At 38.7% G+C, this 24865-nt stretch overlaps 1 protein-coding gene across 1 annotated transcript in view; it reads right to left on the bottom strand.

The window, feature by feature from the left end:
- The window catches only part of LOC122766125 (phospholipid-transporting ATPase ABCA1-like), an 87522-nt gene that overhangs the window by 8904 nt on the left and 53753 nt on the right, over positions 1-24865 (bottom strand). Inside the window, exons 26-34 of the mRNA XM_044020765.1 lie at positions 22435-22483; positions 21735-21839; positions 21528-21560; positions 20810-20949; positions 17126-17253; positions 12292-12390; positions 11226-11415; positions 3854-3948; positions 3178-3283 (exon numbers count right to left, since the gene is read on the bottom strand). Coding sequence (XP_043876700.1) covers positions 3178-3283; positions 3854-3948; positions 11226-11415; positions 12292-12390; positions 17126-17253; positions 20810-20949; positions 21528-21560; positions 21735-21839; positions 22435-22483 — 945 coding nt within the window. The remainder of the gene's footprint in view (positions 1-3177; positions 3284-3853; positions 3949-11225; positions 11416-12291; positions 12391-17125; positions 17254-20809; positions 20950-21527; positions 21561-21734; positions 21840-22434; positions 22484-24865) is intronic.

Here is a 24865-nt window from a genome sequence, read left to right on the forward strand (position 1 = left end):
TGTTCAGCCTGGTCATAAGAGCATTGAGCACATTACATGTGTGATATAAATGCAAATGGACCACCTGCTGGACTCAGCTTTCATCACACGGCTATAGGGAAGGAAGGAATGAGAAAGGCACGGAAAGAAGAGAGGAGAGGAGAGGATGGTGATGGAAAAAGTGCAGGTGACAACTGAGAAGAGATGTGGGGACAAAAAAAAATAAAGGGAGAAAAATCAAAAAAGACATCCCAAGAATGCAGGAGAACGTTCAGGTGCAAGTGCTTGTCTGAACTGATAGAGGCTGTAACAAAATAGACACAAGAGCTATTTCTAGCCCTAAACACATTTAACTAAGGGCAAGGGACTGAGGAGATCAAAGCACGGCTGTTTTTTGTCTCCTTTCTGCGATGGCATAACATCATTTCAATAACACAGCATGAAATCTTCATCTCATTCCATATCAATGTGTAAAGTACACTGAACAATCAAAAAAACAATCTACACCGCACAATCACAAGTCACTACCTATTTATACAACAGGAAAAGGACACAACGCCAAAGCTCGTCGAAGAGAATTCTGCCAGCAAAAGCAAAGGAATCATTACTGTGTTTGGGATTTTTTTTTTCTCCTTCTCCCTGGTTTGCATTGTTCCAAGTAGCAACAGGCAGTGCCAAAAGGGGACCTTCCTGAGGATTAGTGGTAGCTGAAACGAGATGAGAAGTGCTCCAGCAGCTGCCTGGGTCTAATCCTTGACAAACTCCCCCCCGCTCAAGGACAATGACAAGGCTGGTTTGGCCAGTGGACCTGCCAGTGCCACGGCTAACAACAAAGCCACTCAAGTGTGTGGTGACATTTTTGGCTGTGGCCTGCACAGTTCAGCGGTCATATGGTCTGTGTGACTGTCTGCCTCTGTGAGAATGCATTAAGAAGTTGGCAATAATGAGTATGTGCTTTATAGGCATTTATTTCCCTAATTTATTGAGGTATGACAAAAAGTGTTGCAAATGGGGGATTATAGAAACTTCTCAAGGAAGAGGAGTGACATTTGTTCCATCTACATAACAATGTGTGCCATCTGAGATACGCTTTTTTTTTTTTTGGCTTAATTATACAATTTGAGCACAATGTCTCTCTCGCTCTCTGCACAGAACACAATTTCTACCTGCTTGACAGAGGAAATGCAATTACACAAAAGTTTCAAAGCCCAGTTTCCAGACTGCACAGGTGGCTGAAAGAGCAGACGCATGTCTCTACATCCCGTTACCATCTCAGTCGGCCATTTCCCAAAGACAGTGTAGCACTTGGCAACAAAAGGAACAGAGAACTAATGCACCACCATTAGAGTTGTATTAGTATTGCACAGATTAAAGTCACATCAGTGTCGAGAGCCAAGAGACAGAAAGGGGACATGCCAGAGGGCAACATGCTGATTTCAAATGTAGTTTTTAAATATGTATTACAGTTCATGTGTGTGAGCTGTTCTACATGTGTGCAAGAGAGAGTTTAAGAGAGAGAATGATGCAAAAAACTCATTGGGTAAAAGTGTATGACTATGCTGTACACAGATGAATTTAATTCAGGTAATTGAAGTAGAAATGTTTTGCTGCATGATTGTGCGTGTGACTGTCAAGACTCACATTACTCAATTTATTCAAAGCAATGCACAGACCTTTAGAGCCCGTTGCCATAGACACTCAACAAAATTAATTTGAAGAATGGAAACCTCCTTTCTCCTTCACTTTTATTCCTCTTTCAGTGGCGTCCAGGACTCCACAACAAATAACATCACCTGTATCCAAGATACAAAGCTGGCTGAACAAAGAACGCTGTGCTCCAATTAGCAGCAGCTCTCTCAAAAGATGACTGCTACACTGCAGCTTTAACAGGCAAAGGCAGTTTCTTAAGCACCAACTCCAGTGTCAGAAATAATCAGTATGTTAACATGTGACAGAGTCATGTCACACCTGCTTCAATTACCAGAAAGAACAAGGAGTTCTCAAACATACTATATCTTTGCTATTGACAACATGGCTCTAATATAACAAGAATAATAGATATGTAGATTTTGGCAACATTCGGAAATGGCAAAAGCCAAACATGCAACTCAAAACAATTTATTTGATGTAGATAAAAAAAAAGTATCCTTTACAAACTTGCACATTTAAAAAAAAAAAAAAAGATAGCAAAGCGAGGCTACACAATAGGGCTGAACGATTTTGCATAATATATCATTGTGATTATTTTGAAATTGCAAAATGATTCGGGATAATTCGCTAATCTAGATTAATCAGGATTTGTTTGCTTTTCTTCTAATGACTAAATTAATGAGTAATCAGACAGTGTGCATTTCATACACCATTGTTTAATTGTATGCTATCTCCTCAGTCCCTTGTCCTTAGTTAAATGTCTTTGGGCGATAAACTCAGGCCTATCAAGTGCCACCCAGGTAATATTAAAATAAAGGCTCAACATGGATGACTGCCATCCTGTGTGCAACAAGAACATGTGTTAACATCAACAAAACAAAATAAAATAACAAATAAAAATCCACAGAGAGAGAGGGAGAGAGGGAGAGAGAACAGTGAGAGAGAACAGTCAGCCACGCATGTGTCCAAATGGAAGTTGCCAGGCAGCTAACCGCGATCAATTATTTTATCGAGTTAATCTCGGCTGTATTAATCACAACGATTAATACGTAAACTTTGAGGGCCCTAAAATTGTTCTCATTTGCCTTTGAATAACATATTTGAAATGATAACTGTATGATATTTGTGCAGATCTGTGAGAAAGAAATGTGTTTTCCTCAATCTGTAGAATATGATGTGTATAAATTGGTATATTTTGGCTTTAAGAAATATCGCCTGCTGTGATTTGAAAATTGCAGTAGGCCATATTGTGATTTTGATAAAAAACTGATGAAGTCCTAATTTAATGTGTTAGCACGCAAAGATCTGCTGAGTGATGTGAAACTTTAACTACTACTATGGATGAAGATACATTGGCTGTGCAGGTATTTAGTCATTCATCATAATATTCATGCTTGAGAAAAGGCAACATATGAACCAGAAAACTTTGATCTTATGATCTATTTTTTTCCCTGAAAATTGAAAATTCTGAAAATTCAATCATCATATATACATAAATATATACATTTCCTTATTTAAAAAAAGGGAATGGTGAAATTTATTACAAACCTGAAATGAACTTAATATGTCTTTCAGATCCACAAATGCAGCCTCAATCTCTTCTTCAGTCAGACGGACTTGGGAGTTGACTCCTCCAACAGAAAAACCCCCATATCTAAGACAGAAAAATTAAGAAAAGAAAAATACTACTCAATACTTTCATAAATGTAACTCAACAACTCGGCTTAATGAGAAACAACATTTTCAATGTATGCTAAGGTTTCCGTTGTCTATCATCTTAATCTGTTAAATCTATTTGTTGATACAATTGTAGATACTTCCATACACAACACAAAACAAAACAGACGGATTAACATGTGAACACTTGTTTGTTTCACAAAAGCACATTGCAAAACAAAGTTTGCATGGACTCCTGATCCTTAACCTCTGCACAGTTAAAGGCCATATTTGAGGAGCTGTGTTAAAAAGTGGTTCAGCAGGAATAAAGCTATATGTCATAAAGAGATAGAAATTGCAGAGTGCAGGTTTTTAACCTTTTATATTCATATTACTCTCTGCTGACCTTCTAAAAGTGGATGCACTGACACCACAACAGCAGCACAGGTAGTAATTTGGAGGTCACTTGTCTCTAAAGTACCATCAGATGTGTGAGTGAAAGAACTGTAATAACGCCATTGAAGAACAACATAAATAAATGATGGACCGTATTCTAAAACACCTTCACCTTGTTTTACCCAAGTCCTCATAAGTCTTGACCAAGAAGTCTGTTATGTTCCGTCCAGTTAAATCCAGCAATGTGTCCGTTGTGTTCTGGATCCTCTGTTGAATGGACGAAAAGACAAAACACCCAATGCAATATATTAGTATGACCTGTCGTAACTTTTTGTGGCTGCTTAGGGTAAAATAGAACAGGTAATAAACAGTGACCTTATAAACTTAATATGTTTCTTTCCACATCCAGCAGATGCTCTGTTCTGTTACCTGTATCTCTTCATCAGCTTACTGCTGTACTCTGTTCACAACAAGGCTAATGAGAACGCTGAGTGGAAATCAAAACATTAACCTGTGGCCCTTGCGACAATAATAATGAATCAAAAGATGCTAAAACAATGCAAAGAGCTAAAGAAAGTGGCAAAACCCGATTAACATGCACCTTTTTAGTTTTATTTTCATTGTCTGGACTTCGACGTTGGACTTTCATTTTCCTGATTTTATTGTTGTCTCGTAGTAACTGGTGGTGTTTTTGTCATTGTTGGTTATGGAGTATTTTCCTGTTTTATTTAGATAGATCGATATACTTTATTGATCCCAGGCTGGGAAATTTGACACGTCCTGTTTTGTTTTGATACTCACTTGTTGTCTTTTCATGTCACTTCATCACTCCCTGGTCTTTAGATGACCTGCCCCGTCATAATTTGTTTCGCCTGTGTCGAGCCATCGCTCGCTTCGTCGTGTGAATATATACTCACCCTTTTCCCTTTGTTCTCTTTGCTGCCCATTTTTGCTGATTATGATTCTGGTTTGCTCTTCGTATCCTGTTTCCCCCCATGGTTTTGATCCAAGTTTTTTTTTTCACATAACCCCTGTGTCCTTTTGCTTTGCTTTGCTTGCTTTGTTCTTGTTCTATTTCTACTTGAGTCTGCCTTAATTTCATTCATTAAAGCGATTTTTACCTGCCCTCACCCCTGAGTTGGCCTGCACTTGGGTCCTAAATCACAACGTTTGTGCCAGTTTTCTTTATGGGGAGATGCAAAGTGACATACGAAGATAAGATAAGATAAACTAATATGAACTCCAATTAATACCGGGGAAATCATAAACATACGACCCTTATTATTTGGTGGGAAAAAATGGATGTACACAATGTATCTAAATTATACACAAAGCAACATGGCTGAAGTTGTAAGTATTTTAACAAGTAATCCCAGTAATCAGTATTAAAAAATGTGCATTTCTAAACAAAATGGTACGATTTCCATGCTAAAGCAGAGCGGCACCATTTCTTGTCATTTTAAGAGTTGCATTGCAATCAACAAAACCTGAGTCTGAATATTTTGCAGGTGATATCTGTTCGCAGAGCTGTGGAAGACATTCTTTCAACCCTTATCATAATAGTCACTTCAGCGTGGATGAAAACACCACCCTCACCATAGCTGCAAAAACTGTGCCTAATGCCAAAGGACCCTAATTAGATGTTGTTCCTTGGATAAATGGGTATATTCAAACGTCTAATTAAGAGAGGGAGAGGACAACACACTGCAATGAACACACTCCACAATGTGTAAACTGATACTTCCCAGTACATGCACTCGGGCCGGCACCAAGCTGCTTTATCCCTGCTCATTTGGAGAGTTAAAATTATGCTAATTAGCAGAGGGATCATTGATAAAGTGCAAAGTGAGACCCCCAGCTGCAATGCAATTTACCACTGTACCCTCTAGTTACAACAGTTGTCGACGCCTGTGTATAAACAGATTGATGCGAAAGCTTTGGGTACACATGGTGTGTTGATTAATGGGCCTCCCCTTTGTGTTTATTCAGTAAATGGATGTATGTCCATATATTAATATTTTCACATTTTTATTCTTTTATTCTCTGTCCAAAACTCATTTTGGATTTAAATACTATGTATTTGAGTTACAGTGCAGAAAACAGTGCTGATGCACAGGGTGTAGAAGTAACAGAACATGATGTTTAGGTAATACGATGAGAAAAAGAAAACGTAGCAAATTTAGAACGTTGCTGAGAAAAAAACGATTGGGACGGGGGAAAAAAACAGAAAGAGGACTGAAAAACAAGTCTAAAAATATAAGAATTCAGAAAGATGCCAGAAAAGAGAGGAGGAGGAGGAGAATCAGAGTCACAAGACAAAAAACAAACAGAGGGAGGAAGCAGAGAAAGAGGAAGAGAAGGACCCATCTGGTTTATGAATCAGAGATAAGGAGAACGAGTGGCACAGCAACCTTCGCTTATCTCTGAACAAACACGCTTCTCTTTGAAAAGCCACAGGAACTCGGAAACAAACAGAACCAAAAATAAGAGCTTTTACACTGTGCTGTGTGCACAATGAATCTCTACACAAGCATTCAGGCAGTGTGCATCTAATTATTTTGGCCTTGGTCCATGTCCCTCATAAAAGCACCTCAATGGGAACATGGCGCAATGCGTTCGATACCTGGGCCTGCATCACTCGTTCATTACCTGGGAGCAGATTCACTGTGCTTGACATTTCGCATGACATCAGTCCTTCACCACACAGTGGTAGCTTGATAGTGGAGGACGCAAGCGGCGGTGAAGGAAATGCAAATGAAGGAGTCACAAAATCTATGTTGAATGAGCTGGCACACTCGAGCGCGACAAAGAAAACAGACTGCTCTGTGTTTAAATCACGCACACCTCTAAGGTAGGATTCAAATTGGATCCAGAGCACACAAAGAAAAGCTATTTCAGGACAGCGGTGTCGTCTGTAATTAAACATGTTGTGTTACAGTGTGCGGTCACTCGTCTGTTGCTCTTGCAAGCGATGATCGGGTTAATTGTGTTTTCATGCAAAGTGATAGATTTCTGCATGTTGCTGAAGATGAAGCTCTTCAGCTTAGCCGAGCATGTTGTTGAGTGAAATAAAGTTTGTTGTGTGATTACGTCCAACGTGATTACACCACAAAATTGAACTTTTAAGCTGTGCCAAGCAAAACTTATGAAATAAAGAGGCAGTAAGGGGAGGCTGTGTGTGAAGTACTTGCTGCTAAGGCTAATCTGTTTCAGAGTTACACAGGTTTGCGCCACAACAAAGACAAACCACTACCCGGTTGCCTGGTTCAACGTTTGTCTCACCTCGCAAAACCAGTGAGCTTTGTGCTTTTGTTTTTCAGTGTTTCATCCCTTCTGCCGAGAGAGTGGTTCTAGTCTGACTGTTGTTTTTACCAGGCTGAGTTGGACTGGCAGGGTTTAGAGCACAGACTGTATATGAACATGGTGGAAAAAAAAAAACCCATCCAATTGTGAATCTTTGTGATTTGACAAGTGTTGGAAAACACAGACTCAAAGATGTCACCTGCAACCAGGCAGCTATTTCATGATACCGTCAATTAGTCAAATGAGACCATGATACCATAAATCAAGTAAAAAAATAGACTTATTTTCCCATAGACTCCATTCAAATTTAGCCTGGTAGGTGAGTGTTACTTCCTTGGACAGCTACGTCAATTTGGCTTGAAGCTCATCTGTGGTGAGCTGGATTCCATCACTGCTGACAAAAATCCAAGAGAAAACCTGCTCTCAGACTCAGAATGTACAGATTTGTTATTGTTTTATGAATAAATGACTGTATTAGTGAGCAAAAAATGTCAGTTCTCCTGATGATGAAATGAGGCCACACAGATGCAGATAAAACAGCTAAAGACTAAACGGCATACAATTCAACATAACTGTGCAACAACATTTTCTCTTTCAAAACAGCAACCTCAAGTAGATAAAGTCAAGTTGAATTTCCCAATCAGAACTCTCCATCTTTCTACACAAATGGTAAACCAATGACCAGCTTCAATAGTCTGATAGATGAGGCCAAGGAGAGTTATTTGCAAGCGAGCTGTAGTTAGGCCAGTCTCCAAATGATAAAGACATCAATCGTAATATGTTGAACGTGGTGGCTTTATCAATTCCTCTGCATGGCCCCTTTTTTTTATCTATGAAGGTTAAATATCACCAGTGAACAAGAGTCAATACCAGAGAATTGATAATGGGCTTACCGTTCCCTGCCATTTCCATGGAAACAATGATTTCACACTACCTCCTGTGGTGCCGTGTCCATGTTTTTTTCTCTCTCTTGTCTTTTCTCTGTAGTTTCTCAAGGGCATATTCGGAAGATGGAAGGGGAGAAATGATAAAAAAGAAAACCAGTATGAAGCTGGTTCACTGTGTCATGATTTATTCAACAGCGGAGGCTTTCAGGTCAAAGGGAATACATCCTGAAAATGTGCTCAGCTTCTGTGGGTGGTCTCTGCCTTAGACTTGCATTTATTTATAGCTCCCCTGCGATTGACCACTGTCGACTTACAGGTAAGCAATGTAGCAATGATGATAAATGCATATGTTCCCAAGCACATGGGCGTATGCACTTACAAAGTGCACACATTTTGTTTGGCAGCAAGTCATATTCATTTATTTATATCTGTGACAATATTCTACCTCGCTTGATAGAAACAACACTGTCAATCTACAAAAATGATACTCTCTTCAGACCCCATACTGTATATTTCAGTATGATGGCCACATCATATGATACTATATACAAGTATGCCAAGACCTAATGCACTGCAATACTCAAAAGTGTGTTATAGTTCACAGTAAGGAGAAAGAGAAGGTCAAAGAACTTTTAAAACAGCTTAGTGTAGACGCATAGGCTCTTCAATAAGGTTATTTTCATTACTCGTGAAAACTAAAGACACTGACCATCCACATTGTCTCAAAATCGTGCTCCTATATGAACTCACACTATCACAGTGGTATAAATATTTCAAGAATTCAGATGATGAAATTAAAGGTTAGACCACTTCCTGGTTTACTGTGTTACAAACACTGGCGCCAAATAAAGTGCTGCATAATGCAACACAACCATGATGAACAGAGAAAAGTCACAGTTAACAGCACGTGCACTGCATATGAATGTGCCCATCGCCTCACTTGTCTTCTGCTCTACTTTCCTGCAGCAGTTTCTTATCTTACGTTTTAAAGTTCCACAGAGGCAGACGACTGTCTATGGTCTTGCTACACGATAATATTTCACTGTCCGCAAGGTTGTTTCCATGCAAAATGAGAGTCCATTTGATATCCTTTTGCACAATCGGAATTGGAACAAAATACGATGTGAATAAAGGAGTGATGATGCAAGGTGATGTAACAGGATGTAGGCAAGCATTAGCCTTTGAACATTTCTTCTTCTTTTTTTCCACCAAGGCTAAGTGTAGCAAAAGTCGCAGCCATTTACAGCATGAAATAATGCAGTCGAAATAGGAGGTAGGAAGTAGGAAGGAAGAAAAAAAATAGAGAAGCAAAATGAAGAAGGAAGACCTTAATGGCCTGGGTACCAGAAGAGAGACACAAGTAGCTCCTGAACAAATGGGGGACTCCTTGACAGTGCTGTCACAAGCTATGAATGAACGTCGGGGAAAGGAAAAAGGTTACACAAAGGGCACTTCTCCTGTTTGACTGTCTCAACAATCATCCTATAATACGATACCTGGACAGTTGCTCCGTCAAAGTGGCCATAAATGGCCTTGTCACAGGAAGCAGCACACTAAAGAATCACACAAGTTCAACGAGGCATTGCAGATTGGTGGAGGCTGAAATGGCAGATGGCCGACTGTATATGAAGGAGGTATAGAGGGGAGTGGGAGGGGACAAATAAAGGAGTGGTAAATGAACCTAGCAGTCGAGTGTCATGTCATGTCCTCTTTGTTAGAAATCATTGGCTTTTTTTATTTTACTGTTTATCTAATGTCTCAATTGTCCTACTGAGATTTCAAAACACAACAAAAAGTAATTTGATATATCTAAGAAAGTATTGTCAAAGTAATCAGTACTGAACAACTTATTTTCTTGAGTAGATAATAACAATAATTATGCGTTATGTTGAATTCAGATCTTAAAAATTAAGATTTTTTTCCCCAAAAAAATGCCACAGCAAAGTCAAAAGCACTGACATTGAGTCATGAAATTACCGGACCATGTGTAAAATGTATACAGTTATATTATATATTATAATAATAAAAAATGTAAAAGTAGTTAAAACGCTGTACTGTTTTCATGATGTGATTTGGTTGATAAAGTAGCTGAGGCCTAAATGAAAGTTGTGATGAAAAATTGAAAAATGACAAATTAAATAACTGCTATTTTTACTGAGTACCTGACAGTTCCTGAGTCAAATCGAGCACATATTATATACTTTTTATCTAGTTACAGTTTATTTCATACCACCACATATCACTGCCTGTAAAATCTGTAAAAAGCAATGCTGTTTTGCAGCCTGAATTTCAGACATGAGCTTTGCGTTTTCTCTCTCTCTATCAGGAGAAAAGCAACTCAACCATCATTAAAATCCAAGAAGAGGAAAATATTATGCAAATTAGGGAAAGGACACAGAATATTTACAAAATACAGACACATTCACAAAACACAACAGACAAAATTTTAGTAAATAAAATTATATTGTAAGTGGAAAAGTGGAAACTTCACCATCTACTCTACTTGAAGGCAGGAGTGTAAGCCATTCATTTATTTCTGTGCAGGGTCTGCTCATGCATCCAGAAATGTTCTGTATGTAATGTACTCTGTTGTGTTACTATTGTATAGTGTGTAACAATATGATCTATATAGGATCCGTACTGACTCATTCAGAAAACCTCCTCAGACTTGTGACGTTTACAAAGAAGGTGTCACTGTTTTCAAAGTCTATGTTGCTGGAATTGCCAGTCCTAATGAATACTACAGGATAAAAGGTTTTCATATAAGAGCAAAAAAAAAAAAGAAAGAAAAGAAATTAACATTGGACAAACATTGGACAGATGTTTATAAGGTATGGGAGAACAAACTGAATCACTGGCAAAGGCCAAGTCTGCGTATTTCCAGTGGAATCAATTTTGTCCCTGCTTTCATGTATGCTCGCAAGTTCACAAAAGGGACGCAGCATAAAAAGGCTGATTTACATTTTGCAATGCGACGCAAAATCCTTGTTAGTAAGTACCTTTACATTTTCAAATCAAAATGATGCTGACTGTGACTTTCAGACGGTAAGCCAAAAGCTTCCTTGATAAGCATTTTTTATTGCAGTGTTGTGTCACTGATTTATTTATTTTTTTACATCCAGAGCTAAGCACACTGCAGTTTTTCCCTCTCTGACACACATTTATTGCGTGTGCAGATTTTAAGCAAAGAGCTGCACAGCAAACGAGGAGCAGTGGCCCTCGTTCAGTCAGAGTTTTACTGTCTCGCTCAAGAAATCACACGACGGGACTGACACAACAGTTAAGATCGTAATCTTGCCTTCAACAACCAAACCCTCCCAGGGAAAGTAACAAGCTCCGGTTTTAGAGACTAACCTGAGGTGGAGGGAGTCCTCCTGCTCCAGGTGGACAGTCCGGCAACATGATGCTACGTTTAGGGGTGCTGCACTGACAGGAGGGGGAGGGGTTCGACATGCTCCAGTTTCCATTGAGGAAGATGTCGGACACTGACTCATCTACCGGTGGAGTTAACCAGTCAGACCCACTGGAAGAACATGGCAAATTCCTGCAGAAGAAGAATGAGGGAAATTGATATTAATTCATTTCTTCCTCTCATGTCATCCTTTCCATAATATTCCCTCTTATCTTTTAAGTGCTGTGTAGCATGCTGTGCCACTGTTGTGTAAAGGACAAAAACTGGGGTGAGCAAGAAACCTATTGCACTAACTGGATATCATACAGTATTATCATAGAAGGCTACCTTTTGCCCACTTAGTGTCACAAGTAATATACATTTTATAGACGGATGATTATAGCTAGATAATCAAGCAGCCTACTGTGGTTGTGTGATGCATTTAAAAAAATAAAGTAAATGTATTATAAACTTCCATGATAACCTCGGTTTATAAATGGTTTTCACCTTATACTGATCACAATGATGCAGTGTGCAGAATAATGCAAACAGCACTGAGTGGTGGAGGGACAGAATGTGGAACATTATATTCTCTTTTGAATCGGTTTATAAGGACAATCCAGATATGTTTTAGTATTTTCCAGAACCTTGTTGCCAATTTCTTGAGACCTTGAAGTAACAACCAGACACAGAGTGTGGCCTTGGCAAAGCAAAGCACTCGCTCAGACCACTGTAGTTATTTATTGATCAAATTTGTTCTTAAAAATTGGATTTCAAAGTCATTTAGGTCCCTCCTTGCCAATGCTCGGGGTTATTTGGTTTGTTTGATTGCTTGTTTTTGTTTCTGCAGTGAGATCTGTTAAAACAGACATGCTTAGACATTATGGATGACTCCACAGATATACACAGGTGCAACTTGCAATGCATACTTGCATAGTATAAAACGTAAAAACTAGAATTTAACATAAATACATGTCAAATACACCAGGGTGCGATTATGTTTGATTTCTTGTTTACTTTATCACTTACGGTATAGGGTCTCCGTTCATGCAGCGAGTCCCAAAGCCAGGATTGTTCACCAAGGATTCCACCACCTGAGACACCTCCAGGTTATCTGGCCCATCATTGCTGTATATAGTGAAAATGTAATTAATGAAAATACACATGCAAACATTCTGATGTGCAATGACATTTCATCCCACAGCAGGCACACATTTGTTTAATCCATGGCAATCAGCCAATCTGTCATAAGGTCAACAAAGCAGACCAAATGTACTAATTGCGTCTTATGTTCTGACAGAAGAAGAAGAAGAAAACAAAAAGAAGAGGAAATTACTTGGATCATGGCTGGTTTTTGTGGAGCCTTGATATAAAAGCCTTTGCTCCAAAAGAAATGGAATTAGAAAACACTGTCTAAAATATGAAGTAACACTTGGTCTGGTTGCAAAACAGAGGTGCGGCTGCTTCACAGACGGTGAGAATTAGGCTTCCATCCTGGTTTACACTAGAATTACCGTCTAGAGTCCCAGTAGACATGATAAATGACCTGCTCAGATCCTCTGTCATTCCTTTGAGTGACAGAGCGCCGGTGTCCATCATCAACAGCTGAACCGATTTACAGCACGAGCGCCGCAGAATCGATAACATCAAAATGCTTGGCATTCGCACGCAGACATTTTTGACGGTGTGTGTGTGTGTGTGTGTGTGTGTGTCGTTGAGAGCTCAGACTCCTGGAGGGACGACTGGAAACATATGATATAATCTGAATTTAAAGTACAATGGAGCAGAGTGGATGTGTCTCACTCGTGACCTTTATCCTCGGGTTTTAAACAGTACCACTTCACAAAGCACATTTTTCATATTAAAGGGCCTGATTTTGAGTAAGAGAGCATTTCAAGTAGTGACTCTATTACAAGTAATACAGCATTTGTACTGAATCAGCTCATATCCTAATAATGCCATTTTGTTTGAATACCATAAAAAACACAATCCATCTTCCGTCACAACTGATTAAGCGTTTACAAGTTGTCTAATCTGTTTTATACGCTGGCCATTAATCTTCAACATATCTCGACTTCAATAAAGGCTGGGAAGGAAAGAAGACATGCACTGGGAGATTGGCTGTGATGCATTTCATGTAAATACTCAATAGCAATGCTGCATGCCACTGGAGTTAGCTTAATCAAAAGTGAGAGAAAAATCGTTGCTTTTACCAACCTTTTTCTTTGGTTTCACATACAGGAATTCCCAAAACACTAGTGATTGTAAAACCCTCAGGCTGCTATCATTTGTGGATTTTCTGTCTATAGCGTGAGCTCAGCTCCGCTCTTCATATGCACTCTTGTGCAAACGAATACGACGGACCTGTCATCACAATCTCTGCCCTATACATGACAATGTCTCGAGTCTCAGTTAAACAATCTTTGCATTTCATTTAAATCCTTATTACTAACTGGACACACTTTTTTTTTCAAGCCAATTTTTAAAACACGGTGTTTCTTAAAAGACTATCGTGATGGCTTTCTGCCAAGAGTGGTCACAGCCCAGTCAACCATTTGGATTAATGCAGTGTTCATTGTCTCATTTAGAGGAGGCTCCATGAAGGTCATATGGTCATTTCCTTCTTGGCCAGTGCAGTTGAGTGCAGCTGAAGTGGTCTGATTGTAAAAATGGATTATGTGCAGCCATCTGTTTTGCAATTAACAATGGCTGGGTTGCCACGTTATTCAAGATAATAAAACCACTGGACAGTTCAAAAATGAAGACTTGTGTATATACACAGAAACAGTGGAACTAATGAGTCAATTTAGTGAAAAAGAAAGATCACAGACATTAGAACAAAGACAATAACAGAAAAAAATAAAATGAGTATGAAATAACAATATGAACATATATTATTTTATAATTTGATGTAAAAACAATTGTGTTCTTGAGCTGTTGGATTTGAGTGTAAATACTTTGTTTAATATTCTGTTATCTGTTTTGCAATATCGTAAATGTATATATTTAACTACCCCCCCAGCAGAAAAACAATATGACAGTATACTACTGCAACAGCTATACTTGATACACCAGCGAACATGACCAAAAGCTACTAGAACTTCTAAATTGGATCAATCATTATCTTTAATCACCTGGTGCTAAAATGGATCATTGGCATTTATGAGGTATATCGTGCAACAATGCTCCTCTGAATAGCTGGGATAGATGGAAAAGAATGAAAAGGCACACTACTTTTAATCACACAGTCATCAGCAAGTCGGGTGTTTAAAAGTCATTCAAGAGAAGACAATATTTAGTAATCAGCCAAGGGGAATGCTATAAAAATTAACAACACTGGTTTTAAAATGTATCACACAAGGATATTCACAGGGATGTGTGGTTCGGGTTTTAACTATGACCTCTTGATTGTTAGCCAGGATTTCAGTCCTATCTCTTGTTGGACTTTATAGGCGAAAATGAAAACTGCAGTTTACTTTGGGAAGTAAAGTCACATCAACTGATTTTTTTTTCTCTGTTGGATCATTTAAAGGTTTTGTCATTGTTTTGAAAACACCCAGTTAAATAGTGCCAAAACTATTTCACTATTGTGAATGGACAGCAGTCAATTTCAACTGTGTAAAGACATGACAAAGTGTGTAGGTTGTTTGTGTGGGAGGCAGTGGTTGACTTCTTTGTTTTCGGTTGTGAATGTTTGTGGGTAGACTCTGATGACAACTCACTGCACAGTGTGCAGTGGTCAGAGTGACGGAGAAACTCTGACAGCAAAGGGACAGAAAAAACTGAATGTTTCAGCACCACGGAGAGGGACAGGCTGGTTTAAATGTTTCAGCACCATGGACAGAGAGATGCACAGACAGAAGAGATTTGTATGTTACAGCCTGAGGAAAGGGGTTCAGGATTGCATTTAAATGTTTTACTTTCCTGAATTTGACCCCACCCCCCCACCCCCATTCTATTTTATAAAATGAAATACAAAATATGCATATAATTATAAAAGGGAAACTATTAGAACAGCTCAAGATCAAAAATGACATAAAAAAAGTTTTTTAAGGGGAACAGAAAAGTTTCTTCAGCATTGTGAATTATTTCTAGATTCTAGCTTCTGCATCACTGGAGAAAACAAACCTGCCAAAAGTAATGGCACCAGTGTCCTCAGTTAGCTGGATGTTTGTGTATCATGTGCTGTATATGGGCAAAACTGAGTGTCCAGGAGAAAAGCTAATTATTATTATTATTATTATTATTATTATCATTATTATTATACTAGACTACAGTGACTCTACAATTTCATTTTAAAATTTAACACAGCACTGAAACTATGTATCACAATGTGAATGGCAAATAGAAATCAATTATTAATAATAATAAATCACTTCATTTTGCCTTTGTTGACAGCGTTTAATGTACATATTAAACAGAAGTGTACAAGTATCACATAAAAAAGGTGTAGTGTAGACCTTTTTAAAGTAAAACGTCTTTGAACAGTCTTTGAAGTGAAGCAGTAAGTTATGAATGTGTAGAAATGTGTGAATTGTTTTTGCGAGGTTTCAGAAGTTTAGTAGATAAACAGTAATGCATTTTACCATCGCTGTTGACTAAGAGCAAATAACCCAGCTTGAAAAAAGCTTCACACCTATGTGTTGTTTTGTTTTTGCTGTTATCTGTATCTCCTTTGCAATCATTCAGTTGAATTGGTGTAAGCTGAAGATGTGCCTTTTCACCGATTAATGTCTGCAGTGCTCAATGACAGAATATGAAGCTGCAGCCAAGGAAAGGACAGACTGATGACCTCAGTGGTGCAAAACTCCCTTGGCAACTGAACACGAGCAGGACTGTAACTTTGTTTTTCTTTGATTTTCTGTCCCTTTAGTTGAACTTTTTTTTGCAGGGTTGCCACATATTGTTCATGTATCATGCCGCCTCTACCTCTGATAACAGTAAACATGAACTGCAGCAGGATTCCTCCCTGAAGAACCCCCCCCAGTGTTGCATCTTTAACAGTGAACGCAAACACCAGCAGATTAAAACAGTGTATGAGCCCCTATCAGTCAGCACAAGAGAAGGTATTAAAATTACAGTGGATGTGTGGACACTGAAAGGTAAATAGAAATTATGTGGTGAACTGCAAGATTTCCATTTATTATGAGACACCAAGAAAAAGCATTTTTGCACAGTAAACAATAAATAAACTAAGCTGAATGTTCTCAAATGCTCTGGAGAAAAAAACATTCTCGGCCGATAGTACTAGACCTATTCTTTTGAGCACAGAGAGCACCAAATGCAACTACTAACTACAGCCTTATACTATATTGCATTCTAAGATATTCATAGCCCTATGCTTGTGAGTATGACGGTAAGTTTAAGAGATAATGAGACTTAAATGTGTTTGATTTGTTCGATTTAACCTGCAGGCTTTCCTGAAGCTTCTTCTGCCACAAAGGAAATCAATTCTTTCATGAAAAATCTGATCATGGTGCCTCCTGACTTTTCTGCAGAAATGAAACTGTCACACAGCCAAGAATCACATCTGTCAAAGATGATGAGCTCAAGACTGAAGTATGAACAACGATAACCGTCAGTCAGAGTAAGAAGGATCTGAGGGATTGCTTAACCAGTGCTTACTTGATAATCGTATTTGTAACGTAAAAAAAAAAAAAACAACTGTTTTATTCTTTTATAAATATTGTAAATATACTGATCCAAAATGATGAGAAAATGTCTACTGCCATAGGCAGGGCAACACATAAGCCCTCCACGAAGCTAAGGCAAATCCTGGGATTTTAAATGAGTATGTTTTATTCAGTGTTTTTAAACAACAGTAATTCCAAAAATTCGACATCTTCCATTTTCATGGACATACCTGTAAAATGTGGTTTGTGGCAATCCATACATCCAGGGCTGCAGCTCCAAACTGGGATATTCAGCGAAGGGTGGGATGATGAGTGAGAAGATGAGGGACAGGCACACAAACACAGGGGGCAGGATCACCTTGAACAGAAGAGTTTTCAGTCAAAATACTAGATTTAAAACGCCACTCTTTGTCTAACATATTTATATTTTACTATATCTTAAGATTTGTTAGACTACAAAGTTGGAAGTTAAGAAAGCATTAAATGGTATTTTAATAAACCAAAGGACACAAGCAAACCATACTTTTTTCAGCTTCAAATTAAAAGTCTGTTCCTGGACACTGCAGATAAAATCATAAAATAAAATGAAATTAACTGTAAACAAATGACTTAATCTTTAATCATGGACTAATGGTGCCCAAGTGTATCAGCATGTGTAGTGTATTTTTAATTTTAATTGTGAAAACATACAACAGCCACACAATTATAACGTTGTTATTGTTGGTCTCATTCCAAAAAAAGATTAAAGAAGAAAAGCAATACTCTGTGTGGCTGTCCACGTTCGTCAGCACGGGTGATGCGTGTTTATGTGTGGTAACCGCGAAAGCACAAGATTCACTGTGAGATCAGTTTCCTCGTTGCCCTCCCTGAGCCTCCACACTGTCATTATGTGCTACAAAATGAGTGATGCAATAAACAATAAAGCAGGACCACTGCGATAATGTGCGCACATTAATATGCTCCCCACCAACTTGTTTGGGCTCTTCTGCATGCTTTATGAGTTTGATTAAACACTTCCAACACCACCACCACCACCATCTGGCCACTCAGATATAATTAGTTTCTTGCTATTCTCTTGTCTTTTGTGCATGTGCGTGTGTGTGTGCGTGTGTGTGTGTGTTTTTATAAACCAGACGCTGCTGTACACCTCCTACCCCCTTCACCCGAGCCCAATCCTCTTTATTCCGATATGTAATTCTCTTTTCATTTCATTGTTGTGGCTGACAAAAAGGTCAGTGGGAAATACGCAAGGTATCTTAAATGTTTAATCACTTTTTAGTTTGGAGCATATTGTGCGGTTAGTGTGAGGTTTGCGTACATTTGATTAATTGCAGACCATTCAATTTGCAAGGCCAATTCAAGATTCTACAACTGGAAAAACTAAATTCGCTGCACAGCCATTAAAATGTGCTTGGTAGAAAGATAAAGAGCAGCAGTGAGACTGAAAAGCTTAATGACAGACTGCATAAGAAAGAACTATTCTTTTTTTTTTTTTTCCCTCACTGCAGACACACTCTTTTTCGCTCTCTCTCTCTCTCAACAGTAATTGCAGGTGACAGCTGGTACTTGTTCCATTGAGAGAGATCTGCAAAAAACAGGGAGAAGTCATTATGCTCACAAAGCCAAAGCACTCCCATGAACAATGCATGAGTTTATGGCATTCTGAAGTTTAGCAGGGATTTAAAGAAGAGGATTGGCTTTTATGCGGAAAGGGTATAAGCAAAAAGCAAAATTAGCTTCTTTTTTTTCCCCCTGCAAAGTCAAATAACTAATTAGATTTTGTTTCTTCAATAAACATTTCTGTTGATCCAATTTGGTTTGTGAATGATGGCATTATTGCTGCACCTTGTGTTTAAGTGGATAATAGCATCAGGTGGGAAATTGTATTGATACAATATATGGACTAAAGTATTGAATCCAGCTGTTTCAATCAGGCTTTAGGTTAGGCCCCTAATCGCCAATGAAGGACATTCTTAACACTCTCAGCATACCAAGACATTTTGGACGATGCTATGCTTCCAACTTTGTGGCCCTTTTCCATTGCAACACGATTGTGCCCTAGTGCACAAAGCGAGGACTATAAAGACAGGATTTGACAAGTTTGGTGTGCAAGAACTTGACTGGCCCATAGAGAGACCTGACCTCAACCCTTTGGGATGAACTGGAAGTTGGACTTCTCATCCAACATCAGTGCCTGACCTCATAAATGCTCGACAGAATGAGTGGGCACAAATTCCCAAAGAAACACTTCCAAAAAGTGTGGAAGCTGTTATAGCTACAGTATATCCATATTTAAGTCCTACTGGTGTAATGCTCAGGTGTCCGGATACTTGTAGTGTATGTTCATGTGGCCTGTTCTTCTTAGTGCATTCATTCAGACAAAAACATAACAAAGGAACGCAAAAACAATGAAAATATTCTGGATTACAGAATGCCCAATGTTAAACAGCAAGACTGTTGGATCTTGAGCTATTGGAGGAAGTTCAGTGTGAGCCAGTCAAATCATTTACAGCAACGCTACCAATAGCTGCGTCGCTGACATTGCCGAGAGTCGTCTGTCCTCAAGTTTCATCCCCATAAATCACTTCTTTTGTGTAACATGCCATGATCTCTTTTATATTCCCCTAACTGCTTGTATTCGGAGAGATTACCTCACCACACAATCATATCTGCTGACAATGGGAGCTGTTGACATGACGGGGGAAAAAAAAAACCCTTTAGCCAAAGGAATAAAGAGGAGGAGGCAGGAGGTGTGTGCTGGTGACTGTGTGTATGTACCCTGATACATACTCACACTTATCTTTCCATCCTGTTCCACGTTCACTCTAAAGGAACGTCCAAGATTGACAGTGACTAATGGGGATTGGTACTGCAGCAAATTACAAGAACAGCCCATGCACCTTACATAGGTGAAACATTCCCCCTCTCTCTCTCTTTCTCTCTCTCTGTCTGTAGACCAGATGAGCTGGGTTTCTGTCATCTTATGTTATTGGAAAATTCATGACAGCTGTCATAACTGGTGGCATTACATGATATTTACATAAACTATGAATTTAGATGGGAGGTGGTTGTCAACACAATTTAAGTTTTTTCAAACCTAGGGAGGGAAAAATCTCATTTAAGAACCCTGCAAAGTGCTTCCTAGTGAAATTGAATTTGACTTGTTTAAATCACGCCTGTTTATTGCGTTTGACTTTTTGAATTATGTTCAACAGGCACAAAATAATCTAGACAAACATTTAATAGGCTAATGGTGGTCTGTCATTTCTGTAATTGTTGTGCGATCACTTTTAATACAGACGTAATGGAAAGACATGATTAGCAAGTAAAATGAAAGAAAAACAAATCATGAGTGTCACTTTGCCTTTTTCACAGGGACCAGGTGAAAACACTGGTACTACAACGGAGGCGGGCACCATAAATGACTTATATATATATTGACTGAAGTGTCAACAGTGTTATGACAGCAATACGACATCAGGTCAAAGTGAAAAGACAAAACAAACAAAAACCAAAAGAAAGGAAAAAGATCTTCAGCAGCAGTAAGAAACACATGATCGTGACATCTTTAGCCTCGTTCATATCCCTGGTTTTTCGCTGCAATAACTCAGGGCATCCTTTGGGAGGTAAAGGTGATTATTGCGTGTACAATTTATTGACGTCATGTTGCATCATTCAGGCTGCTGCTCTTCACATTTTTTTCAAACTGTAATCTAGTGACTCTTATCAAGATGGATTATGTGATTTTTTTTTTCCCCCCTTCTGATCTGGAATTTTCTTATTCTGTCATAATATGGGTCATTAAGTGATTTTGAAAGCCAACTTGAATTTTATACAATTTCACTTTCATCCTCCTATGCAACTCTCCTAGTGACACCCTTTAATTCATCAATATGACAGACTGAGGCCATTACCTGGGCAATGAGTCCCTTGCGGCTGCGGCGGGCGTGGTGGAAACGCTTGATGAAGAGTGCGAGGAACTGCCTCCTGATCAGCTCCCAACCAGTGATGACCATGGATCCCTTCCCATTGACACTGGTGTTCCTCTTTATGTCTGGAGTGGACATAAACTCACTGGTTATTTGTCATCTATGCATTTAAGGCCCGCACGTTGAGCATGTTTTTTCCGGCCCTGCTAATGGGCTGATCAATTTAACATATCATGACACATCATGACAAACGGCGTTTGGGTGCGACGAAGGAAAAAGGTGACAAACAAGGGATTTGTAGACACTTACTTTTATGTCTCACACTCTGAGTGAATACTGAAAATTGAGGCACTATATTTTCTCAGTAGTCATTAAAGTAATAAAACATGGTCTGATTGAAAACCATTTTCATGATGAAAGACACTGTATGAAAGTGAATGTCTTTTATACGACCAAAATGGAATAGGTGACAAGTTAAGTCAGATAAACCTGTATGGATTGGGGGAAAATTATATTAGAAATTGCTTCTCGTGAAGACGGAGCTCTAGTTTATGCCCTCCTTTTAAAATGGCTACTGAAATGAAACTGTTCGATTAAAGTTGAACTAAATCAAGCTAATTATTAAAGAATAAAGGGTGTGTACAAAAACAGACATTTTCAGGTATAATAAAAGTCCGTAATAAAGAAGAAATAGAGCACCTACCTTCTACTTGGCATGTAAATCTTTCCTTTAATTCTACATAAAAACAGAAAGGAACAAGAATCAAGCAGGAAAAACAGCTCAATGCTATTTAAAATACAGTAACACCGATTTAGTTTGGTGAAAAGTTAACCTTCTGCACTACTGAATTTATTTAGACTAGTTTAGTTGAGATTTCTTCATTACAAAAGGAAATCTGGAGATACTTGCCACTCATTCCTGACACTCGCTCTGATGTGCACATGCTGGAGATGCTGTTCCTCTTGGATTTGTGGGAGCTCCTTCTGCAGTCGCTCAAAAACAGCTCCTCTGTTGCTAAGGGAAAACAAATAAGATATGTTGTTTTGGCCTGACCTAATTTAAGGTTATAAATAACAATAAGAATAGCTACCTGCCCTACAGAATGCCATATTATTTCTGTAAAAGCACAGACCCAGGTGTTTCAAGAATGTGAAAAGAAAAAAAAACAACCCACAGTTTTAAACTGAAAAGTGAGGTTGTTTTGTGATGTAAACCAACAAAAACGCTTGTTATTTCCACTAAGGTCAAACAATGACCATTGAGAAAACCTGATACAATTTTGTGATATATTATGTTATCTTTATACACAGAAGAAATCAAGCAACAACTTGACTTGAAACAACTCAGTCCCAATTTCAAATACCACACAAAACATACTGAATGAAAGAGGGACGTCGTTGCACCGTGTGTAAACTGTAAAACTGAAAATAGACATTAAGCTAATTGCACAATACAATTGTGTTAAACCTGCCACTCAAACATAATTAAATTAATAATTAAAGATATGTCACCTACAGATACAGATTTTGTTGTATTAGCCATTACTGGTCAGTTTAGCTGGTTATTTTTAACCAGGGTGTGGCTACAGTGTACATCATTATCCCCTTACTTTTTATTTCGGCATCCACTCCAGTTTCTTCTGCCACTTTAAGAAATATCTGTGAAAATAAATGCATTCTGAGTTTAAAACCTTACGACAGCCACAGTTTTGCATCCTCACATAATCATGCACATAAACTGAAGGCCCAATGCAAACCAGTAATGCTGTAGTTGTTTAAGCTGCTGTCATAGATCAAAGTTGACATACAGAGTGCATGTAGATTTGATGTGGATTTCAGTTATTTTGGTCAAGTTTCCGCATGTCATCAGATTAGGGTTGTGCAATGAGGCTTTAACCTTTACTTGAGCATGTGCCAACTGGCCTCTCAGTGAGAAGCACCCTCCTCGACTGCATTTGTTAATTCAGGTCAAAAGGCAAAATACATATCTCTATTTGTGAGAAAGAGGGACTACTCACTAAGCTCTTTGCGCATTTCTGTGAGACGTAATGTGGTGAATAAATTCATTGAAAAACAAATACATTTTCTAATACATATAAAACAATTCAAGGGCAAAGACACATGACAAAGCTGTTCAACGTCAGGTGACGGTCGCCTAAAGTATACTATTCATCATTTTAGGAGTATTATATGGAAATCGCTGCCTGTTTTCCTCGAAATGGACTACATGAGTGGGTGAAATAACTTTGTTGTGTCTCAGTTTTAGATATTCGGAAAGAATTATTCACATTGTCCTCAGGCTGCGAGTGTCTGATTCATGATACAGTTATTAAGAGATGCTCACTTTTATGATCCATGAGTTGACTGCGTGACAAACATGGTGTTTACGCAGTGCATGTGACTGTATTTCTACTATTGGTAGTGGTATCGTTGTTGTACCCGGGTGTAAATTGATTAGGGCTGTCAATGGTTTAAAAGAAAATTAACAAATTAATCTCACATTTTGAAATTAGACAATCTAGATTTATCGCAATTAGAAGTTTGCTTTTCTTCTAATGACTAAATGAATGTGTAATCAGAGAGTGCGCATTTAGACACTATTGTCGAATTGAATCTTCAAAGATATTGAGGCCTATAAACTCAGGCCTATCAAGTGCCAACCAGGTCATCTTAATATAAAGGCAATTGTCAATAAATTGTGCTGTGACACGCAAGTAAATTTTGTTTTAGATCTGTCGCTCAGCTTCTTAAAGGCGACATAGACCGGAAGCTCCAATTAACGCTGCGTGTGTGTGTGTGTATCTGCGTCATCACCTCGTTTATGAAACCCTAAAGTTTCAGAACAACAGTTCAGCCACTGCTGAGAAAATAGGGTTTTATTGTTTTCCTGGGCTCTGCGAAGCGGATCGGCACTTCCTTAATTTGATGTCGTCATCAGAAATCCTCACCACTCCTCTCACCACCGTAGCGCCTCCTGGTGCGGCACTAGTCCGGGCACATCCAGTTGTGTACATTCAACCGCAGAAGAAGAAGAACTACTCTCGTTGTAGCTGCTGAGATGCAGAGCATCCACCGTGCCAGAGGGGGAGCTGTGTATCTGAGAGCTGGCCTATCTGTTGCGTCACTTTCCAGGTACCTGGCCAATCACAGGACAGTGGGAAAGCTCTCGTTGGCTGGCCAATCACAACACAGTCCACGTTTTGGGGGTGTGGTTTTGATCTGAAACTGCGCGGCTGACAAGAGCGTCAGTGAGGAGATATTTTGATCGGCTCGTTTGGAGCGACTAGTAAGTTTATAACCATGAAAACAAGTTAATATATGTAAGTAGACCTCCATAACTAACATATATATGCGATACAAGCATTCGATGTCGCTTTTAATGAAACCTTCCATCCAACAACTGACTGCAGGCAAGTGACTGTTTCACGTGCATGATTCCCAGCTTTCATGTTAGAGGTCAGCGCACACAAGAAGTAAACAAATTTGCGTTAACTCATAAAAAAAAATCTTTCAAGTTAATCTCGGCTGTATTAATCGCGTTAACTATGACAGCCATAAAATTGATACTCAATTTTCTTTCTCTGTCCTATAATTTGCAAAGGTTTAAACATTGGCACATGTTGTGTAGCACAACCAGCAAACACTGTGTTTACATATTTGCAAACTCTACAGATGTTTGAAAAAGAAAAGTCAGCGAATAAAATGTAATTAAAAAATAATTCTGTGATCAATGCATCTCAGCGGATGACTTGCTGTATTGCAGTTTCTCTCCAAGTCCCTAAGTTCATACCTGTTGGATCAATATTCAAGATATTGATCCAGAATAACTCATCATTCATGATATGTGATATATGAGCTCATGCAACACTGAGCAACGATAATCAGCTACTGATAGAGTGAGGGATACAGTGTTAGCCTAATTGGCATGACCCAGGTTGGTTTGGATTGCTAATATACTGTCTCCAATAGAATGGTTTCTCTCCATGTAAGTGTTTGCTATTCATGTTATTTTACGTTTTCTATAGAGAAATTTCAAAACAT

This window comes from Solea senegalensis, linkage group LG3 (assembly GCF_019176455.1).
Source record: "Solea senegalensis isolate Sse05_10M linkage group LG3, IFAPA_SoseM_1, whole genome shotgun sequence".
Lineage (NCBI taxonomy): Eukaryota > Metazoa > Chordata > Actinopteri > Pleuronectiformes > Soleidae > Solea > Solea senegalensis.